Consider the following 23,186-nt stretch of genomic DNA (forward strand, 5'->3'; position numbering starts at 1 on the left):
GTCTTGCAGGAAGCCGAGGACGGAATGGAGACAGCCTTGATACTGACGTGGATAGAGAATTGGTTGGCAGACAGGAAGCAGAGAGTCGGGATAAACGGGTCCTTTTCAGAATGGCAGGCAGTGACTAGTGGAGTGCCGCAGGGCTCAGTGCTGGGACCCCAGCTCTTTACAATATACATCAATGATTTAGATAAAGGAATTGAGTGTAATATCTCCAAGTTTGCAGATGACACTAAACTGGATGGTGTGAGCTGTGAGGGGGATGCGAAGAGGATGCAGGGTGACTTGGACAGGTTAGGTGAGTGGGCAAATGCATGGCAGATGCAGTATAATGTGGATAAATGTGAGGTTACCCACTTTTGCGGCAAAAACGCAAAGACAGAATATTATCTGAATGGCGGCAGATTAGGAAAAGGGGAGGTGCAACGAGACCTGGGTGTCATGGTTCCTCATTCATTGAAAGTTGGTATACAGGTACAGCAGATGGTGAAGAAGGCAAATGATATGTTGACCTTCATAGCTAGGGAATTTGAGAATAGGAACAGGGAGGTCTTACTGCAGTTGTACAGGGCCTTGGTGAGGCCTCACCTAGAATATTGTGTTCAGTTTTGGTCTCCTAATCTGAGGAAGGACATTCTTGCTATTGAGGGTGTTGAGTTCTTAACTCTTAAACATAATCACACGAGGCACGTACTGCAGACACAATCACTCTGTGACCTTCACCTTTATTGCCTGGACCAAGGAGTGCTGGGCCTGCGAGGGACCTCCCCTTATATACCTGAATCTCCAGGTAAGGAGTGTCTCCCACAAGTACAGCCCCTGTGGTCAAGGTGCGCATTTCTAGTAAGTATGTACAGTATGTAGTGGTTACATGACGGTTACAATTGTATAAGGGTTACAGTAGTATGCTGGTTACATACATGACAGAGGGAGTGCTGTGAAGGTTCACTAGACTGATTCCCGGGATGGCTGGACTGACATATGACTGTGTAAAGTCCTGTTCCTGCAGTAGACTCACACGAGGCACATGCTGAAGTCAAGGTCACTCAGGACCTGCACCTTTATTACACAGCTCTCGAATGCCACACTTGCCTGAGACCTATCTTTATATACCTGGTGTCCAGTGTCTCCTGCAAGTGCACCCCTGATGGTAAGGTAAGCTTGTGGTTACAAGTCATCTCTAGTTACAGTCATGTATAGCATGGTAAGATACAGTTATGTACAGTAGTGTGAGATACATGACATCATCTTCCCCCAAGCTCTTATTGTCTTTATAGGTTCAGTCTCTCAGGTGGTCTACGCTCTCGCGTGGAGCGTCTTAGTTGTGGTTCAGTTGTTTGCCTTGGTGCCTGTTTTTCTTTCGGTGTGATTGCTGGTATCTCGCCTGGGCTGTCTGTTTCGTTCAGTATGATTGTTGGTGTCTCGCCTGGGCTGTCTGTTGGGACTGCCCTTTCCTCAGGTTGTTTCCTCTGTCTGTCCACCAGGTGTGGTGTGAGTTCCACATTGTAGTCTGCCTCTGGTTCAGCAGTGTTGTTGGTAAATCTACTTTTGACTTGGTCTATATGCCTCCGGCAGGTTTGGCCATTGTCCATTTGTACCACCAGTAGCCTGTTTCCTTCCTTGCCTGTTACTGTCCCTGCAAGCCATTTGGGACCCCTGCCATAGTTTAGCACAAACACTTTGTCGCCTATCTCATTCCACCTCCCTCTCGAATTTCGGTCATGGTACTCAGTTAGCTTACGGCGCTTTGCCTCAACGATTTCATGCATGTCTGGGAGGATTAATGAGAGCCTTGTCTTTAAGGTCCGTTTCATCAATAGTTGCGCGGAGGGAACTTCAGTCAATGAATGCGGACGAGATCTGTATGCCAGCAGCAGTCGCGACAGGCGGCCCTGCAGCGTAGGACCTTGGATTTTGAGCATGTCTTGTTTAATGATTTGCACTGCTCGCTCTGCCTGGCCGTTGGAGGCCGGCTTGAACGGTGCTGCCTTAGCGTGATTTATGCCGTGGTCACTTATAAAATCTTGGAATTCTGCGCTGGTGAAGCACGGACCATTATCACTGACCAATAAGTCAGGAATTCCATGCGTTGCAAACATAGTTCCAAGACTCTCCACAGTGGTGTAGGTGGTGCTCGAGTTTAAAATGGTGCATTCGATCCACTTTGAAAATTCATCTACAACTACGAGGAACATTTCGCCCATGAATGGGCCCGAATTGTCTATGTGCACCCGCGACCACGGTTTGGTGGGCCAGGGGCTCAGGGGGGCCTCCATGGGGGCATTACGGAGTTGGGCACAAATGGTGCACCTTCGGACGCAGAGCTCCAAGTCCCCGTCAATGCCAGGCCACCAGACGTGGGATCTGGCTATGGCCTTCATGAGAATGATCCCCGGGTGCTCGCGGTGGAGCTCCCGGACAAATGCCTCTCTGCCTCGCAGAGGCATAACTACTCGACTGCCCCACATCAGGCAGTCTGCTTGTAGTGACAGCTCATGCATGCGCCTATGGAAAGGTTTGATCTCCTCGGGGCAGGCATCGCGAGCCTCTGCCCAATCACCAGTTAAGACACATCTTTTTACTAGGGATAACGTGGGGTCTCTGGTCGTCCAGGCTCTGATTTGGCAAGCCGTCATGGGCGAACCTGTGGACTCAAAGGTATTGATTGCCATGACTATCTCACAGTCCTGTTCATCAGACCCATCCGTGGTCACCAGGGGTAGCCTGCTAAGCGCGTCAGCACAGTTGTCTGTGCCTGATGCTGTAGTCGTAAGACACCAGCATGAGTGCCCACCGTTGAATGCGTGCCGAAGCGTTGCCGTTTATTGCCTTGCTCTCGGATAGTAGGGACGTGAGGGGCTTATGGTCGGTTTTCAACGCGAACTTGTCCCCGAAAAGGTATTGGTGCATCTTTTTGACACCGTACACGCACGCGAGCACCTGCTTCTCCACCATTCCGTACCCATGCTCCGCCCGCGAAAGTGACCTGGAGGCATAAGCTATGGGTTGTAATTTACCCGCCCCATTGACGTGTTATAAAACGCACCCGACCCCGTACGCTGACGCATCACATGTAAGAACTAGCTTTTTACCCGGATCAAAGAAAGCCAAAATACTGTTGGAACATAGAAGGTTGCGTGCCTTATAGAAGGTTGCGTGCCTTATTGAAGGCGCGTTCCTGGGCGTCCCCCCAAAACCAATCGCACCCCTTTCTGAGTAGCATGTGGAGAGGCTCCAGCAGCGTGCTTAAGTTCTGCATAAAGTTACCAAAGTAATTGAGTAGCCCGAGAAAGGCGCGCAGTTCCGAGACATACCGGGGCCTGGGTGCCAGGTGAATTGCTTCTATTTTGGACTCTGTTGGGCGGATTCCATCAGCGGCAATCCTTCTGCCCAAAAATTCAACCTCGGGCGCGAGAAACAGGTACTTGGATTTCTTACATTTTCGGCCTACCCGATCTAACCGCTTTAGTACTTCCTCCAAATTGCGGAGATGGGAGTCGGTGTCCCTGCCCGTGATAAGTATGTCGTCTTGAAATACAACCGTCCCCGGGATGGACTTGAGCAGACTCTCCATGTTGCGCTGGAATATAGCAGCTGCTGACCTGATGCCGAATGGGCATCGATTGTACATAAAAAGGCCTCGATGTGTGTTGATGGTGGTGAGTAGCTTAGACTCGTCGGTCAGTTCTTGCGTCATATATGCAGATGTGAGATCTAGTTGAGAAAAGTTTTCCTCCAGCCAATGTGGCAAATAGGTCCTCCGCTCTGGGAGCGGATATTGGTCCTGTTGGGAGATTCTGTTTATGGTAGATTTGTAATCCCCACAGATTCGTACAGATCCATCAGGCTTCATGACTGGGATGATGGGACTTGCCCAGTCGCTAAATTCCATGGGTGAGATAAAGACTTCCCGCAGAAGCTTGCCCAGTTCATGTTCAATCTTTTTCCTCATCACGTAGGGCACAGCTCTAGCCTTGTGATGGACCGGACTAGCATCCTGTGTGATGTAGATTTCGACTTTAGCCCCTTTGAAGGTGTCCACACCTGGCTGAAAGAGATGTTCAAATCGACTTAGAACTGTTGAGCAGGAGGTCCGTTCCTCTGACGACATGGTGTGAACATCATCCCATTTCCAGTTTAGGTTTGCCAGCCAGCAAGTCCCCAGCAGTGCTGGGAGATCTCCGGGGACAATCCACTGTCCCTTTGTGTGTAACTGAGAGCATGGCGCTGCCAAGGACTGGGACGATTTCTTTGGTATAGGTCCTTAGTTTGGTGTCGACCCTTGTGAGTTTTGGTCTGTCTCTTTTGTGCGGCCACAGCTGTTCAAATTGTTTAGCGCTCATGAGAGGTTGACTCACTCCCGTGTCCAGCTCCATGTTGACGGGTATCCCATTGAGTAGGACCCTCATCATTATTGGAGGCGTTTTGTTGTAAGAGCAGTGGCCATTGATCGTGTTGACCTACTGTACCTCGGTGTCCCGGATACTATCCCCACCGTCTTCTGGTCCACTTTCCTACCCTTCCAATTCGTATACCAGCCGAGCTGCCATTTTTCTGCACATGCGGGCCAGATGCCATGTATAGTCACGGTTTCTGCAAACAGCATGCTGAAATCGACACCTCCTTGATGAGTGCCTTCCCCCACATCTCCAGCACAGACCGCTTCCATTGTTTACAAAGGATGAGCTACGTCTGGCTGATCTCTCTTGAGCTTCTCTCAGTTTGTAGTTGATTGCTCGCATTGTGGGTTGATGAGGTGTGAACGGCCGTTCATGTGGCCCTTGGTGGCTTCTGGCGCCACTGCCTGCTGTTGAGGTCCTGCTCTCCTGTCTTTGTCTGTGTGTGGGGGTAGCAGCTTGTTTCGCGCTGTGAACCCCTTGTTCCAATGTTTCGTTAGTTGTCGTACCCGCAGTATAGATCAACCTCGTTTCTTCTTCTCCTGCCAGGAATGTCGGTGCAACCAGTGCTGCTGCCTCTAGGGTCAAGCTCGTGGTCTCTGGTTTCTCGGGTGCCAGCAAATCCTTCATTAAGGCGTATGTTTTCGAGCCACAGCTGGTCAAGAGATGGGCTCTTCTCTTGTCTGCCTTATCGTCCCCTAACCAGTTTTTGGTTACAAAGCTTTGCTGGAGCCTTTCTATAAAGTCCTCCCAATTATCTCCAGCATTATATTTTTCATCTGAGCTATTGGTCGCCATTCTGTGGATTCTGTAATCCCATAGTATAGATCAACCTCGTTTCTTCTTCTCCTGCCAAAAATGTCGGTGCGACCAGTGCTGCTGCCTCTAGGGTCAAGTTCTTGGTCTCTATGAGCTTTCGGAATATGCCTGCGTGGCCTATTCCTTCAATAAAAAAAGTCTCTCAGTACTTCTCTCCTTTGTTCATCGGAGAACTCACATCAGCTAGCCAACCTCCGAAGTTCCGCCACTAGGTTAGGTATGCTCTGGCCCACACAGTGTCTGTAGTTCTGGAACCTGTGTCTGGCCATGTGTAGGCTGCCCGCTGGCTTCAGATGGTCTCTTACCAGTGTGCTCAACTCTTCAAACGACTTGCTTGCTGGTTTCTCGGGTGCTAGCAAATCCTTCATTAAGGCGTATGTTTTCGAGCCACAGCTGGTCAAGAGGTGGGCTCTTCTCTTGTCTGCCTTATCGTCGCCCAACCAGTTTTTGGTTACAAAGCTTTGCTGGAGCCTTTCTAAAAAGTCCTCCAAATTATCTCCAGCATTGTATTTTTCATCTGAGCCATTGGTCGCCATTCTGTGGATTCTGTAATCCTGTAACTCGTTGCCACTGTAAAGTCCTGTCCCTGCAGTACAGACTCACACAAGGCACATGCTGAAGTCAAGGTTACTCAGGATCTGCACCTTTATTACACGCTCTCGAATGCCACACTTGCCTGAGACCTGTCTTTATATACCTGTCTGGGACAGGTATCCAATGTCTCCTGCAAGTGCACCCCTGGTGGTAAGGTAAACTTGTGGTTACAGATCATCTCTAGTTACAGTCATGTATAGCATGGTAAGATACAGTTATGTACAGTATTGTGAGTTAAATGACAGACTGGATAATCTGGGCCTTTATACATTGGAGTTTAGAAGGATGAGAGGGGATCTCATAGAAACATGTAAGATTCTGACGGGACGGGACAGGTTAGATGCGGGAACAATGTTCCCGATGTTGGGGATGTCCAGAACCGGGGGGCACAGTCTTAGGATAAGGGGCAGGCCGTTTAGGACTGAGATGAGGAGAAACTTCTTCACTCAGAGAGTTGTTAACCTGTGGAATTCCCTGCCACAGAGAGTTGTTGATGACAGTTCATTGGATATATTCAAGAGGGAGTTAGATATGGCCCTTATGGCTAAGGGGATCAAGGGGTATGAAGAGAAAGCAGGAAAAGGGTACTGAGGGAATGATCAGCCATGATCTTATTGAATGGTGGTGTAGGCTCGAAGGGCCGAATGGCCTACTCCTGCACCTATTTTCTATGTTTCTATGTTTCTATGAGCCTGGTTTGGATGTTGGCCGGAACAGGGTACAGCAGGAGGGGGGACACCGAGTTGTCCATCCTCTACGGATGTACTGGGGGGGAACGGACCCACCGTGACACAGGGGGGTAGGACAGGGGACACGGACGGGATGGCAGCCTACTTCCACGAGGGAAGGTGGCCAGGATGGCTGGGGTTGAATTTGACGAAATACTCCAGCCACGCCGGGTTCACATACAGGGAGGCTTCCATACCGTGTCCCAGACTGAAGGTCACAGCCACCCGGGTTGGGGTGACCGAGGGCAAGCGCGTATGCTTGAAGTGCAAGGGACTCATTCCCCTGGGATGGTGGTGGTGGCTCAGGAAATTGAGTCAGGACACGGGGAACCAGACAGCGGACTGAGAACGACTGGGGAATAATACGTACCGACAGATCATGGGATCCCAACTCCGGCTTCCTGCCATTGCCGCGAAAAGGCAATCGACACACCTGCTGGGCAGATCTGCTCCGACCCTCACATACACACATAAATTTGTGAGTACATCCCTCGTCAATAGTATGGACGATGTGCAGCTGCAGATGCAGGCTAGCGGTTTAAAGGACCAACTGCGGAAGATCCTGGGGGAAGGGAACGGAGCTAAAGGAGGACCAGGCGATGACTATTCATTTAAAAAAGGTCATCGCGGAGCTGGAGACATATACTAAAATGGTTAATGAATTGATTCAGGAGGACAGGAATGCCTCGGCACAGGCAGCCATAAATGAAGTGTGCGTGTTGTATGGTGTCTGGTTGCTTGGCGAAGAATGTAATAATTTGGAGGACCTCCAGCAAAGTCACGTCCCATCGTGGGTCAGCAACCAGCACCTCGCGGTGCTTAGCCCGTACAGTAATTCGATGAGTCCATGCCAGCTCCGTTTACATAGAAACATAGAAAATAGGTGCAGGAGTAGGCCATCCGGCCCTTTGAGCCTGCACCACCATTCAATAAGATCATGGCTGATCATTCCTTCAGTACCTCGTTCCTGCTTTCTCTCCATACCCCTTGATCCCTTTAGCCGCAAGGGCCATATCTAACTCCCTCTTGAATATATACAATGAACTGGCATCAACAACTCTCTGCGGCAGGGAATTCCACAGGTTAACAACTCTCTGAGTGGAAAACATTGGCGTCTTACGGGAGGGGGTGCACGTGCGATATCATGGGGCCCCACCGTTTGTAATAAAGTGACAGCATGCCATGACCAGCACTGACCTCAAGAGGTACCAGAGGAGGGGGGCACACGTCACATTGTGTCCCCAGCACTTGAACGCGTTCGATCGGCCAGAGTGCGGGTTTGAATCAGAGAGTGCGGAGCATATTAATTGCACCTTGGAGGTGATGGCCCAGAGCCACGTTCCACCTCAGGTAGCATATGCGGGCAACGGTACGTACTGCGTCACGACGAGCATGGACCAGTACCGGGTGCACTGCGACACTTGGTGTCCGGCCACCGACATGATTTTCTGTTCCAAACCCCACACCGAAGTTCAAGTGACACAAATATAATCTGCAGCAGTACATCACACAGGTTCCTTTTCTGCCCAAACACCTCACAACGTTAATAAAAGCCATCGAGCTCTCGCAGAAACATTATTTTACATTGGAACAGACAAACCAGAACGCTAAGGAGGTGGTACTCAGTAAGATAATGGGACTAAAGGCAGATAAATCCCCTGGACCTGATGGCTTGCTTCCTAGGGTCTTAAGAGAAGTAATGGCAGGGATAGTGGATGCATTGGTTGTAATTTACCAAAATTCCCTGTATTCTGGGGAGGTCCCAGCAGATTGGAAAACTGCAAATATAATGCCCCTATTTAAAAAAAGCAGACAAAAAGCAGGAAACTATAGACCAGTTAGCCTAACATCTGTGGTTGGGAAAATGTTGGCGTCCATTATTAAAGAAGCAGTAGCAGGACATTTGGAAAAGCAAAATTCAGTCAGGCAGAGTCAGCATGGATATATGAAGGGGAAGTCATGTTTGACAAATTTTCTGGAATTCTTTGAGGATGTAACGAGCAGGGTGGATAAAGAGGAACCAGTGGATGTGGTGTATTTGGACTTCCAGAAAGCATTTGACAAGATGCCACATAAAAAGTTACTGCATAAGATAAAAGTTCACGGGGTTGGGGGTAATATATTAGCATGGATAGAGGATTGGCTAACTAACAGAAAACAGAGAGCCAGGATAAATGGTTCATTCTTTGGTTGGCAACCAGTAACTAGTGGGTTGCCGCAGGGATCAGTGCTGGGACCCCAACTATTTATAATCTTGACGACTTGGAAGAAGGGACTGAGTGTAACGTAGCCAAGTTTGCTGACGATACAAAGATGGGAGGAAAAGCAATGTGTGAGGAGGACACAAAAAAATCTGCAAAAGGACATAGACAGGCGAAGTGAGTGGGCAAAAATTTGGCAGATGGAGTATAATGTTGGAAAGTGTGAGGTCATGCACTTTGACAGAAAAAATCAAAGAGCAAGTTATTATTTAAATGGAGAAAGATTGCAAAGTGCCGCAGTACAGTGGGATCTGGGGGTATTTGTGCATGAAACACAAAAGGATAGTCTGCAGGTATAGCAAGTGATCAGGAAAGCCAATGGTATCTTGGCCTTTATTGCAAAGGGGATGGAGTATAAAAGCAGGGAAGTCTTGCTACAACTATACAAGGTATTGGTGAGGCCATAACTGGAATACTGTGTGCGTGCAGTTTTGGTTTCCATATTTACGAAAGGATATAGTTGCTTTGGAGGCAGTTCAGAGAAGATTCACTAGGTTGATCCGGGGATGTGGGGGGTTGAGTAGGTTGGGCCTCATTGGAGTTCAGAAGAATGAGAGGTGATCTTATCGAAACGTATAAAATTATGAGGGGGCTTGACAAGGTGGATGCAGAGAGGATGTTTCCACTGATGGGGAGACTAGAACTAGAGGGCATGATCTTTGAATAAGGGGCTACCCATTTAAAACAGAGATAAGGAGGAATTTCTTCTCTCAGAGGGTTGTAAATCTGTGGAAGTTGCTGCCTCGGAGAGCTGTGGAAGTTGGGACATTGAATAAATTTAAGACAGAAATAGACAGTTTCTTGAGCGATAAGGGGATAAGGGGTTATGGGGAGCGGGCGGGGAAATGGAGCTGAGTCCATGATCCGATCAGCCATGATCTTATTGAATGGCGGAGCAGGCTCGAGGAGCCATATGGCCTACTCCTGTTCCTATTTCTTATGTTCTTATGTAACATAGTGGGGGAAATTAAAGGGATAAATACCCCGCCCTGGTGGGACATTGGTTTGAATGTAGAAGTTCCTCCCTGGATCCGGATTTGCTCGCATACTCTTGTAATTATACAGTTTCTCATTGTAATGGATTTGTTGCGGCTGTCTTGCAAAAGACGAAGCAAGGCACTCCGAAGTCGGTGGGAGGCCTTGCTTAAAGTTTGAACCTGAATGTTTTTTTCTGTAAATATGTTGTACGAATGTGTTTCGTGTTGTATTTTAAGGGATGTATTCGGGTGTTTAAAAGTAAAGTATATAAGGTTAGTTGGAGGCCATGATGTCTTTTCACCAGCGGACGTTTGATATTCCAGAGGGATTCTTGAAATATCAAAGGGGGAACTGAAAGCATCGGCATAAACATCGATGCAGACTTCAGGATTTTGGACTTTAAGTTTTGGACATTGCTTTTTCATATTTCAGAAGAGCTGACAGCATGACTCGGACAGGCCCAGGCATGTTCCACAGGAATACACATCAGATGGGCGGGGATAGTCTAGGATGGCTGAAAACAGATGGAGGAGCCTTTTGTCATGTAATGGGAACCTATCAATGAGAGATCAGTTAAACTGGTCAGTGCTCAAGCCATCGAAATAACTGAGAGCCCCGGAGCACGGGAACCTCAGGACAAAGAAAGCTATTTGGCCACCCAGACTTGTTGGAGCCTTTATCCCCAGGAAGAGCCCGGTAACAAAGGCACAGGCTGAAGATGTGAGTCATTGCTCTTTAGTTGGACTGCCTCAGGCGAAGGACTGGTTTTTGATGCGAGGATTCAGCAAGCATTTTTCGGGTATAAGAGTAGGCAGTTTGCTGCCATAGCTCTCTCTCTCCCCGCTTGCTTCGTTCAACGCATTCAAGGACCGAGCACTCCGTCTGGGATGGAGAGATGAGACCATCATCTACGAGCAAAGAGAGCCTCGCTATTTCGACTGGGAAGCTGACCTTGAGACTGGACTTGGAAACCACAGATTGGTACAGAACCAGAAGATATGCCTGATTGGGCAAAGCAGCGAGTAAGCCAAAGGGGTAACTGATGAGCATTATCCTAGCCCAAACATCCTTTAGACCACCGCATAGTGTGAAGGGATGGCATGTGTACCAACCAAGCCTTAGGGGTTTAGTGGAGAGGTTCTGTGCGGATCATAGGCGTACGCACAGTCTGTTGGACAGATTCGGTGGTGCCCTATTGAGCCAAGCAGGTGTGTTTTAGTCGTGGGTACTTCACGATAGGGGCCTGTTCAGACGGGCCAGTGTTGTGTGTTGTACTGTGTTTGCTTTATGCCACCGGGGTGTGTTTTACTGGAAGCAGGTGTGTGCTTTAACTTGAATAAAAGCATTGTGACGGTTGAGACCGAAAGATCTGTCTATAACTGAGTATTCTGTGCACTACTATAATTACAGGGGTCTAGAACTGTTGTAAGGGGGATGGGGGGGGGGGGTGATTCGAAACCACCAAGGGCAAAACCACTTACACCAATTATTTCAAATCTATCATCTCTGGCTACCGACCCACTTTCAAAAGGAAAGTTTCTCCCTACTTTATCAAAACCCCTCAATTTTGAATAGCTCTATTAGGTCTCCCCTTAACCTTCTCTGCTCTAAGGAGATCAATTCCAGCTTCTCCAATCTCTTCACATAATTGAAAGCCCTCATCCCTGGTATCATCCTGGTAAACCTTAGTGTCCTCTCCAAGACCTTGACATCCTTCCTACAGTGTGGTGCCTGGAATTGTACACAGTACTCCAGCTGAGGCCGAACCAATGATTTTTAAAGGATTAGTATCACTTCTTTGTTTTTGAATTCAATTAATTTACTGAATGTGAAACATTGACCAGCTAAGGAGCTTGCTGTTTTGCTGGAAGAAATCAGCAGGTACAGATAAAAATCACAACACTTGGTCAGTAGCTCAAGATTTGTGAAGTCACTGAAACCCACAGGATTTTATGCAGCCGATACCTCACCACAAAACAATTATTATTTTTATACATCATCGCTTAAGTGGATAGAAAAGCAAACCATAATGTTAGTCCCCACACTTGGTTTAATGAGGTCAGCCTCAGAAAACCATTCACCCAGATGCCATCATACAAACTTTACAAAACGTTATAGCTTGTGGCTGGAAGAGAACCACAGACGTTTACAGCACAGATGGAGGCCATATGAGCCATGAAGTTTGTTCTGGTTCTTTGCAAGAGCAGTTTAAAACTAATTAGTAGACCACTCTCTCCCCATCGCCATGTATCTTACTCCATTTCAAAGATTTGTACAAATTTCCCTTAAAAGATATAATGGCCTCTGTTTCAATCACTTTTTGTGGCCAATAATTCCATGCTCCAAAAACCCTCTGCATAAAGGTTGATCAAAGACAGCAACATTTGTGATTGCATATTACATTAAGCCACTGGGCCATTCAAACATTTCACATATTCTTCTGACTATTTTGAAGGAACGGATGTTAGATCTATTGAAATACAAAAACCCAAAATAAAGCCCATCTGAGATATGTCAGAAAAAAGGGTAGGTATGGCAGCTCAACATTCCTAGTTACAGGGTTTTCAGACGGGATAGAGAGGGGGTAAAAAAGGAGGAGGAGGGGTCACAAATGAGGCCACATGGGATGAATTGAAGAACAAAAAAGGGCTGATCACACTGCTGGGAGTGTACTATAGACCCTCAAACAGTCAGAGGGAGATAGAAGAGCAAATATGTAGGCAAATTTCTGAGAAGTGCAAAAACTATAGGTCAGTAATAGTAAGGGATTTCAACTACCCTAATATTTACTGGGATAAAATTAGTGTGAAAGGTATGGAAGGTGTGGAATTCCTAAAATGCAATTAGGAGAACTTTTTTTAGCAAGTATGTAGCAAGCCCAACAAGGAAGGGGGCGGTTCTGGACTTAGATTTAGGGAATTAAGCTGGACGGGTGGAAGAGGTATCAGTTGGAGAGCATGGAGGTGCTAGTGATCATAATTCAGTTAGATTTAGGATAATCATAGAAAAGGACAAAGATAGACGATGAATAAAAGTTCTCAATTGGGGAAAAGCCAATTTAGATAAGCTGAGAGGTGATCTGGTCATAGTGGACTCAAAACAGCTACTTGAAGGTAAATCCGTGTCAGAGAAATGGGAGGCATTCAAGGAGGAGATCGTGAGGGGTCAGAGCAAGTATGTTTCCTTAAAGAAAAAGGGCAGGACTAACAAACCTAGCACCCCCTGGATGTCAAGGGACATACAAGTTAGAATAAGCCAGTAGGACAACCAGGGGGCATAGATTTAAAGTAATTAGTAGAAGGTTTAGCAGGGATTTGAGGGAAACGCTCTTTACCCAGAGGGTGGTGGGGGTCTGCAACTTACTGCTTGAAAGGGTAATAAAGGCACATTACTTGGATGCACACTTGAAGTGCCCTAAACTACAATGCTATGGATCAAGAGCTGGAAAGAGGGATTAGGCTGGATTTGTTCTTTGTTGGCTGGTGCGGACACGATGGGCCAAAATGGCTTCCTTCTGTGCTGTAAGTTTCTATGATTTTATGATACAAAATGGTTAATGGAATGTTGGCCTTAATCTCAAGGGGGCTCGAATACAAAGGGGAGGAAGCTATGTTGCAGTTGTATAGAGCGTTGGTCAGACCCCATCTGGAGTACTGGGTACTGCACCTCAGGAAGGATATATTGGCCCAGGAGGGAGTGCAGCGCAGATGCACCAGAATTATACCGGGAATGAAAAAGTTAAATTATGAGGCTAGGATACATAGACTAGGCTTGTATTCCCTTGTGTTTAGAGGATTAAGGGGTGATCTAATTGAGGTATTTAAAATGATAAAGGGATTTGATAGAGTAGATAGAGAGAAACAATTTCCTCAGATGGAGGAATCCAGAACAAGGGGGCTTAACCTTAAAATTAGAATTGGCTATTTAGGAGGGAAATCAGGAAACACCCTTTCATGCAAAGGCTAGTAAAAATGTCGAATTTTCCCCACCTCCCAACTAAAGGCTGTGGAGTTTGGGACAATTGAAATGATCAAAAGAGAGATTGATAGATTTTTGTTAGGAAAGGGTATCAAGGACTATGGAGTTGAGGTAGAGATCAGCCATGATCTAATTGAAGAGCGAAACAGATTTGAGGGACTGAATGACCTACTCCCATTTCTATGGGTCATAAGAACATAAGAGTTAGGAACAGGAGTAGGCCATCTAGCCCCTCGAGCCTGCTCCGCCATTCAACAAGATCATGGCTGATCTGGCCGTGGACTCAGCTCCACTTACCCGCCCGCTCCCCATAACCCTTAATTCCCTTATTGGTTAAAAATCTATCTATCTGTGATTTGAATACATTCAATGAGCTAGCCTCAACTGCTTCCCTGGGTAGAGAATTCCACAGATTCACAACCCTCTGGGAGAAGAAATTCCTTCTCAACTCGGTTTTAAATTGGCTCCCCTGTATTTTGAGGCTGTGCCACCTAGTTCTAGTCTCCCCAATCAGTGGAAACAACCTCTCTGCCTCTATCTTGTCTATCCCTTTCATTATTTGAAATGTTTCTATAAGATCACCCCTCATCCTTCTGAACTCCAACGAGTAAAGACCCAGTCTACTCAATCTATCATCATAAGGTAACCCCCTTATCTCCGGAATCAGCCAAGTGAATCATCTCTGTACCCCCTCCAAGGCTAGTATATCCTTCCTTAAGTAAGGTGACCAAAACTGCACGCTGTACTCCAGGTGCAGCCTCACCAATACCCTATACAGTTGCAGCAGGACCTCCCTGCTTTTGTACTCCATCCCTCTCGCAATGAAGGCCAACATTCCATTCGCCTTCCTGATTACCTGCTGCACCTGCAAACTAACTTTTTGGGATTCATGCACAAGGGTCAGCACATATACAAACATATAGGGCTATTGGGTTAGCTCATGAGCAAATACAGATTTAACATAGCACACAGGAGTACACACAGAGCAGTTTGTGTAAGCCAGCCCTTGCCCCTACTGGATCCTAAAGTTTATCCTTACGGTTCGGTTTGGCTTTTCTCCAATGTACTCACCGGGTATTTCCAGTTTTTCCGCAAGCCGTTTCCCAAACTCATTGGCGCACTGCACACATTCCTCCATGCGAACATTACGGACCGGGATGAAGGGACAAACGTCCAAAGCGCCCATTCTGGGGTGTTCACCTGACAGCAAAAATCATCAAATTCAGATCAAAGCAGCCCAAAGCGCTTAATCTTCCAAAACTGCACAATTGGAAAAGAACAATGAACATATTGAAAACAATAATCCAAAGCAGTACAATTAATCACAATATTCCAAGTTAGGGAGAGTAAAAGTCAACCATCCCACTCCTAATCGCTATCTTATGACTCCTGTTGGAGTGTGTAGATTGGCTTAACCACAGCTGTTGGACAGCTTGCGTGCAATCATTGTCTAGGCTTGCAAATGACGAATGGCCAGGGTACTGGGGTATGAAACAATACTCCAGCAAGAGTCCACATCTCCAGGAGAGGAAGCGAGAAAATCAAGGAGCAAAAAAGAGAGTAAAGAGCAGCTACAGGTCATCGACCTTGTGACTGGAATTTGTCTGTAAGCTGCTTCAACCTCCTTTCAGTTTGTGGTCAAAACTTTAAAAAAAAACATTATTAAATAGATTGTTGTACAGGAATTATCCTGATCAAATCAACAAATCTTGAAGGCAAAACCATATGGCCTTTTCCGATCTTGGAATATCATTACCCTTCACTGGGGAAAAAATAAATTCAACATCAGGACAGAGGACTGGACCACTGGGACACAGAAATTACTAGATGAAAAAAGACCACTGTCGATCTAGTTCTCCTTCGATCATCCTGGTAGTCGCACGATACAATAAGGGAGTTGTTGACGAATGACAGCAACCAATCTATCAATGAGTCTACTATCAATCAGAGCCAGACATGAAACAAGGAAAGCCCCAGTGGTGGAGAGCTTTGGGAACCATAGGTCCAAAGTCACCTGCTTCTCCTGAGCACGCTACACTCATCATCTGCCATGTCTCATATTATTCATATACTGTATCCCAAAATATTATTTTCTGAAAGAAATCTATCTAATTTGCACTTGATTAAGAACATAAGAACATAATAACTAGGAGCAGGAGTTAGCCATTTGGCCCCTTGAGCCTACTCCGCCATTCAATAAGATCCTGGCTAATCTGATCATGGACTCAGCTCCACTTCCCTGCCCGCTCCCCATAACCCTTTACACCATTATCGCTCAAAAATCTGTCTCTATCTCCGCCTTAAATATATTCAATGACCCAGCTTCCACAGCTCTCTGGGGCAGAGAATTCCATAGATTTACAACCCTCTGAGAAAAGAAATTCCTCCTCATCTCAGTTTTAAATGGGTGACCCCTGAGACTATGTCCCCTAGTTTTAGGTTCCCCCATGAATGGAAATATCCTCTCTGCATCCACCTTGTCGAGCCCCCTCATTATCTTATATGATTTGATAAGATCACCTCTCATTCTTCTGAACTCCAATGAGTATAGGCTCAACCTACTCAACCTATCTTCAATAAGTCAACCCCTTCATCTCCGGAATCAAACTAGTGAACTTCTCTGAACTGCCTCCAATGCAAATATATCCTTCCTTAAATACAGAGACCAAAACTGTACGCAGTACTCAAGGTGTGGCCTTACTAATACCCTGTACAGTTGTAGCAGGACTTCCCTGCTTTTATACTCTATCCCCCTTGCAATAAAGGCCAAGATTCCATTTGCTTTCCTGATTACTTGCTGTACCTGCGTACTAACTTTTTGTGTTTCATGCACAAGGACGCCCAGGTCCATCTGTACTGCAGCACTTTGCAATTTTTCTCCATTTAAATTATAATATGCTTTTCTATTTTTTCTGCCAAAGTGGATAACCTCACATTTTCCCACATAATATTCCATCTGCAAAATGTTTGCCCACTTAGCCTGGCTATATCCCTTTGCAGATTTTTTGCGTCCTCCTCACAATTTGCTTTCCCATCTATCTTTGTATCATCAGCAAACTTGGCTACATTACACTCGGTCCCTTCATCCAGTCATTAATATAGATTAGAAATAGTTGAGGACCCAGCACCAATTCCTGCGGCACCCCACTAGTCATTGTTTGCCAATCAGAAAATGACGCATTTATTCAGACTCTCTGTTTTCTGTTAGTTATCCGCTATCCATGCTAATATATTACCCCCAACCCCGTGAACTTTTATCTTGTGCAGTAACCTCTTATGTGGCACCTTATCGAATGCCTTCTGGAAATCCAAATACACCACATCCACTGGTTCCCCTTTATCCACCCTTCATCATCCTCATAGGCAGTCCCTTGAAATCGAGGAAGACTTGCTTCTACTCTAAAAGTGAGTTCTCAGGTGACTGTACAGTCGAATACGGGAATTACAGTCTCTGTCACAGGTGGGACAGACAGTCATTGAAGGAAAGGGTGGGTGGGGAGTCTGGTTTGCCGCACGCTCCTTCCGCTGTCTGTGCTTGGTTTCTGCATGCTCTCGGCGACGAGACTCGAGGTGCTCAGCGCCCTCCCGGATGCTCTTCCTCCACTTAGAGCAGTCTTGGGCCAAGGATTCCCAGGTGCCGGTGGAGATGTTGCTCTTAATCAAGAAGGCAATACTATCTGCATCCACCATCTTCCTAGGGATCGTGTTCCATAGATTAACCACTCCCTCAGTGAAATACTGTTTCCGGAGAAGAATTCTAAACTTACCCCCTTCAAGCACAGACTGTGTCCCCTGGTTCTATTGTTCTGGACAAGGTGAAACAGCTTGTCGCGGTCGACATTATCCAGTCCCTTTAGAATCCTAAGAACAGTAATCCTATCACTGCTCCACCTTCGCTTTTCCAGTGAGAACATGCCAACTTTACATAATCGTGTTTTACATAATTCAATCCCTCCATGGCCTCAACCATATATTCTGCATCCTTTCAATAGCTGCAATATCCTTTTTGTACTGTGGCAACCAGAGCTGTACACAGTTTTCTAAAGTGCAATTGCACCAATGATTTACAAAATGATAGGATTACCTCACTATTTCCACACAACATCTGATTTGTTTTACTCACTGTCACTGAGCATTGTTGCAATGGATTCAATTTTATTGTCAATCAGGGCCCCTAGATCTTCTGTTTTCCATGCACATCATTTTCTTCCTATTTAAGCTATAGTCCCTTCCTGGACTTTTTGGGAGTAAGATTGGATAAAGCTCAAAACCGGTGGGAAGCGCAAAGCGTGATGTGCTCGCGCCCGTACAAAGTGGTTCAGGCAGCATGCAAAATTCGTGCTACCTGCTCATTATAATGATTGGAGTGCTGATCTCAGCACTAAACATGCTGCTGATTGGCTTAGTGCTCAACAAGGGGGTCAAGATCGGGTGCAGTTTACTGGCCAATAACATTTTGCCTAAGCTCTCTGCAATATTTAAAGGGGAGGTGTTTTGTTGCAGACGCACCGTATTGTCACTCTGAAGCTACGGCCCAACAGGGAAGAGAGAGGGCAAAGGAGGTTGTCAGATGCGACATTGGAGGCCTTGGTCCCACTGGTGTACAGAAGACATCAGGTCGTCTACCCACAGGGAGGTACGAGATCCTCCAGGCAGCACCCCAGAAGACAATGGGAGGAAATAGCACAAGTCGTCAGTGCCATGTGTTGTCCCCAGGACTTGGATCCAGTGCCGCAAGAGGTTTGATGACCTCACACAAATGGTCAAGGTGAGTGAATGCATATTCAAATGCCATATTCCACCAACTGCACCACTAACCTCACACACTGCTCAATGCACCACATCCCCATCACTCACCTACCAACAATCTCCAGCAATCACGAATCAAACCTCACAATCATAACTTCACCTCACCTTCACACACTTACCACGGCCGGAAGACTTACACCCACATCTCACACCTTGCACACACTGTCAGCTATTCAACCATGGCAGACACATAATCTATTGCACCACACTCACTGTCGCACCACAAGCGCCGTGAGCAGCAGCAGATGGGCAGAGGGGAAGCCTGACTTCAGAACCTCACGGAGCTGGAGAAGACAGTGCTGGATATCATTGAAGGGGCCAACACTAAGGCTGTGGTGAGATTGAAAGCATTGCTGATGATGGTTCGCTGATACCTAGTCCTTCTCACATCCCACTTCTCCCTCATCCTACAATCTCTTCTCACTTACAAGCTGCTGATGGTGCAAGGATACACATCCTGCTTCCCCCCTCACCACAACCCTTGTGCATTTTTCCTTTCCGATACCCAAGAACTGCCAGCAGCACAGCCAGTCCCCAACGTTGTGGAGGAGGAGGAGAGTGAAGGAGAAGAAGAGGCACCATCACTCGATCTGACACTCGATCTGACACTCCCAGGCACCAGCTCAGAAAATGCACGGAGTTTAGATGGTAGTATGTGCCTCTGTGCCTCTCTTGCCCATCGAAGCACTCGCCGCTGCCTCCTTACGAGCAGCAACCCCAACTGTCCAATCCTACTCCCTCGCCAACCTTCCCACCCAGCACGCTAATCTTGACAATCTCCTCCCCTCTAACTCACCACCCCTCAGTGCTGATCCTGTGGACACAGACAGTGGGGCAGCCATTACCGACCCTCTCCACATCTCCCTCCAGAACGTCCATTCGCTTGCGAACAAAGCCTTTCCATCCGTGAGCTTATCGTGGATGATGGCATCAACATCACGGCTCCGATGGAAACCTGATTGAAGGGCGATGATACCTTACCCTTAAGTGCAGCCTCCCCGCCTGGCTGTACCTTCCACCACTTGTCCCACTCAGACTGCCGTGGTGGCGGTGTGGCTCTCATCAGCAAATCACACCCTGGTCTGTCCCCTACTCCTCCGGCACTTTCTCCTCCTTTGAGCATCTCACCCTATTCCACCTCTCTCTCCCCTCTCATTTAAAATTCTCGTTCTCTACCGCCCACCCAAGTACCATGAATATTTTATTACTGATTTTTCTTCACTACTTTCCTCCCTCGGTCTCTGCATCGTACGACTTCTCATCCTCGGTGATTTCAACCTCCATCTCAATTCACCATGCTCTCTCTCCTCTGAGTTCACTGGCCTCCTATCCTCCCTTAATTTCTCCCTCCATGTAAACTCCCCAACCCATATTCACAGCCAGCCCCTCGATCTTGCCATCTCTCGTGGCCTCACTACTCCCATCCTGTCAATCGCAGAAAAGGCCATCTCTGACCACTTCCTCGTATCGCTCTCCACCCACATCCCCCTTCCACCTCATCCCCCCATCCCACCACCAACACTACCTCCTTCTGTGTCCGTCCATGGAAAAAAAACTCTCCAGACTCGCTTACAACTGCACTTAGCAACTCCCAACTGTCCAGCCTTTGGCCCTCCAGTCACCATGACATCTCTTCAGCTACCGAACTACTCAATCACACCCTGACCACCTCCTTTGATGCCCTAGTCCCTGTTAAAATAATTACTCTCTCTCACCCTGGCCATTCCCCCTGGTACAGCCCTTCGCACCCTTAAGTCCAAGGGACATAGACTTGAACGGATATGGCAGACAGCTGGTTTAGCCATTCACCACCAGATCTGGCTGGACCACATAAAACATTATTGGGTCCTGCTTCTCGTCTGCCAAAATCGCTCACTGTACCAGAATCATTCTGAAATGTAAAGAAAAACCCCGGCTTCTATTCTCCACTGCTAACTATCTTTTTAAACCCCTCTCCCCAGTCTCCAACCTCACCTCCGACAATAAGTATGAGGAGCTCATGGACTTCTTTGTCTCTAAGATTAAGACCATCTGTTCGGCTGCCTCTGCCTCTTCCCTTCCTTCCCCTAGCCCACCGGGCCAAACTTCCACTAAGTAAGCGCCCAGCCCTAGCCCTGACCTCACGTCTTTCTCCAGTTTCTCTCCATGACCTTTCCGAGCTCATCCTGTCCATGAGACCCACTTCCTGCTCCCTTGAGCTATTCCCACCAAAATGCTCCCTTGTTAGCTGACATTGTTAACGGTTCACTCTCCTCTGGTACTGTCCCCCTCAAATCCGCTGTCATCATCCCCTCCTCAAAAAACCAACTCTTGATTCCTCCGTCCTTGCAAATTACCGCCCCATCTCCAACCTCCCTTTCCTCTCCATAGTCCTTGAATGTGTTGTCGCCTTCAAATCCGAGCCTATCTTTCCCGCAATTCCATGTTTGAATCCCTCCAATCCGGTTTCTGCGCCTGCCACAGTATCGAAACGGCTCTCATCAACATCACAAATGACATCCTTTGTGACTGTGACAAAGACAAACTGTCCCTCCTCGTCCTTCTTGACTTGTCTGCAGCCTTTGACACGTTTGACCACTCTATCCTCTTGCAACGCCTCTCCACTGTCCACCTAGGTGGGACTGCACTCACCTGGTTCCATTCTTATTTATCTAATTGTAGCCAGAGAATCACCTGCAACGACTTCTCTTTCTGCCTCCGCATCGTTACCTCTGGTATCCCCCGAGGATCTATCCTTGGCCCCCTCCTATTTCTCATCTACATGTTGTCCCTTAGCGATATCATTCGGAAACACAACATCAGTTTCCACATGTGCGCTGATGACACCCAGCTCTACCTCACTACCATTTCTCTTGACCCTTCTATGGTCTCTAAATTGTCAGGCAGTTTGTATGATATCCAATTCTGGATGAGCCGAAATGATCTCCAATTGAATATTGGGAATACCGAAGCCATTGTTATTGGTCCCCGTCACAAGCTCCATTCCCTAGACACTGGCTCTACCCCTCTCCCCAACTCCTGTCTGAGGCTGAACCAGATTGATCGCAACCTTGGCAACATATTTGACCCTGAAATGAACTTTCGACCACATATCCACAGCATAATTAAGACTGCCTAGTTCCACCTCTGTAACATCGCCCGTCTCTGCCTCTGCTCAAGCCCTCATCCATGCCTTTGTTACCTCTAGATTTGACTATTCCAACGCACTCCTGGCTGGCCTCCCACATTCTACTCTACATAAACTAGAGGTGATCCAAAACTCAGCTGCCGTGTCCTAACTCGCACCAAGTCCTGCTCACCTATTGCCACTGTGCTTGCTGACCTACATTGGCTTCCGGTTAAGCAATGCCTTGATTTCAAAATTCTCATCCTTATTTTCAAGTCCCTCCATGGCCTCCCCCCCCTATCTCTGTAATCTCCTCCAGACCCACAACCCCCCGAAATGTCTACGCTCCTCTAATTCTGCCCTCCTGAGCATCCCTGATTATAATCGCTCAAATATTGGTGGCCGTGCCTTCTGTTGCCTAGGCCCCAAGCTCTGGAACTCCCTGCCTAAACCTCTCCACCTTTCTACCTCTCGTTCCTCCTTCAAAATGAATCCTTAAAACCTACTTCCCCTATAAATACAAGTTGTTGTTGTTGTTGTTATAGAGGCGGGATCTGCATGTGCTGAGTCACCGGGAAGGAGTGGGTTGCAGCCAGGGCACAGGGAAAGGGTTGTGCAGGAGCCAGCTCCCCGGACGGTGAGTTCACACACGAGTTCTGTTGCACAGGACTCAGATGATGATTTTGATGGGGTGGGCTTCAGAAGGAGGGTGATGGACATGCACACAGAAATGCTGGGTGCAATGGCAAGCCTGCCAGAGAGCCTTTTGTCAGTGTCAAGGAGCATGGAGGAGTCTGGCACCAACCTTGTGCAGGGCTTTGCACACAGCTTGGAGCCCATGATTTCCAGGATGGAAATGATGGGCAACTCCATTAGGATACTTGTGGACCCAACCATGATGATGGGTGTTGTTGCAGCTTCCATTGCAGCACAGGCGGAAGTGACCCAATCTCTCAGTGCTGCATTGGAAGCTCAGACTGATGACATTGTGGCTGGGTTTACAAGAGTGGAAAGGGGCTTCCAGGGTGTTGCAGCAGACCAGCAATCTGTGCTTCAACAGATGGCTAAGAATGTTGAGGCGTCACCCGAGGGAGCGGCAGTGGCTCCGTGGAGCTCGAACCTGCTGTCATCTCTCAGGATGACAGCATTCGTCCTCCCACCCCTGCCACTTCACCACTGCCCTTGCTGCTGCCTGTCAGCCAGCCAGCCCAGACTGTTGCTGCCCATGCTGAGGTGGTGCAGTCTACAGTCCAGCATTCAAGGCTCAGAGCTGCTCAAGGTCATCTGCAAGGCCATCTACAGTCAGTAGCCTTCCACCAGCCATGCTGCAGCCATTGGGGTAGCACTCCGTAGGGACACTAGATTAGGCAAAGGAACACAAAAGACAGACACTAAGGGAATGCACAAGGGTGATTAGTTGACGTTGTGCAGTTTTGCATTGATTAATTGATAAATAATGCTTGGAATGGTTGTTTTGTGGTGGCTCTCATTTCAGCTTTGTGCTGTTCAGTGACAG

General features: G+C 47.4%; 1 protein-coding gene across 1 annotated transcript in view; it reads right to left on the reverse strand.

Moving 5' to 3' along the window:
- The window catches only part of ftcd (formimidoyltransferase cyclodeaminase), a 154,043-nt gene that overhangs the window by 117,766 nt on the left and 13,091 nt on the right, over positions 1 to 23,186 (reverse strand). The window contains exon 2 of the mRNA XM_070873887.1: positions 14,827 to 14,955. Coding sequence (XP_070729988.1) covers positions 14,827 to 14,955 — 129 coding nt within the window. The remainder of the gene's footprint in view (positions 1 to 14,826; positions 14,956 to 23,186) is intronic.

Source organism: Pristiophorus japonicus, chromosome 3, assembly GCF_044704955.1.
Source record: "Pristiophorus japonicus isolate sPriJap1 chromosome 3, sPriJap1.hap1, whole genome shotgun sequence".
NCBI lineage: Eukaryota > Metazoa > Chordata > Chondrichthyes > Pristiophoridae > Pristiophorus > Pristiophorus japonicus.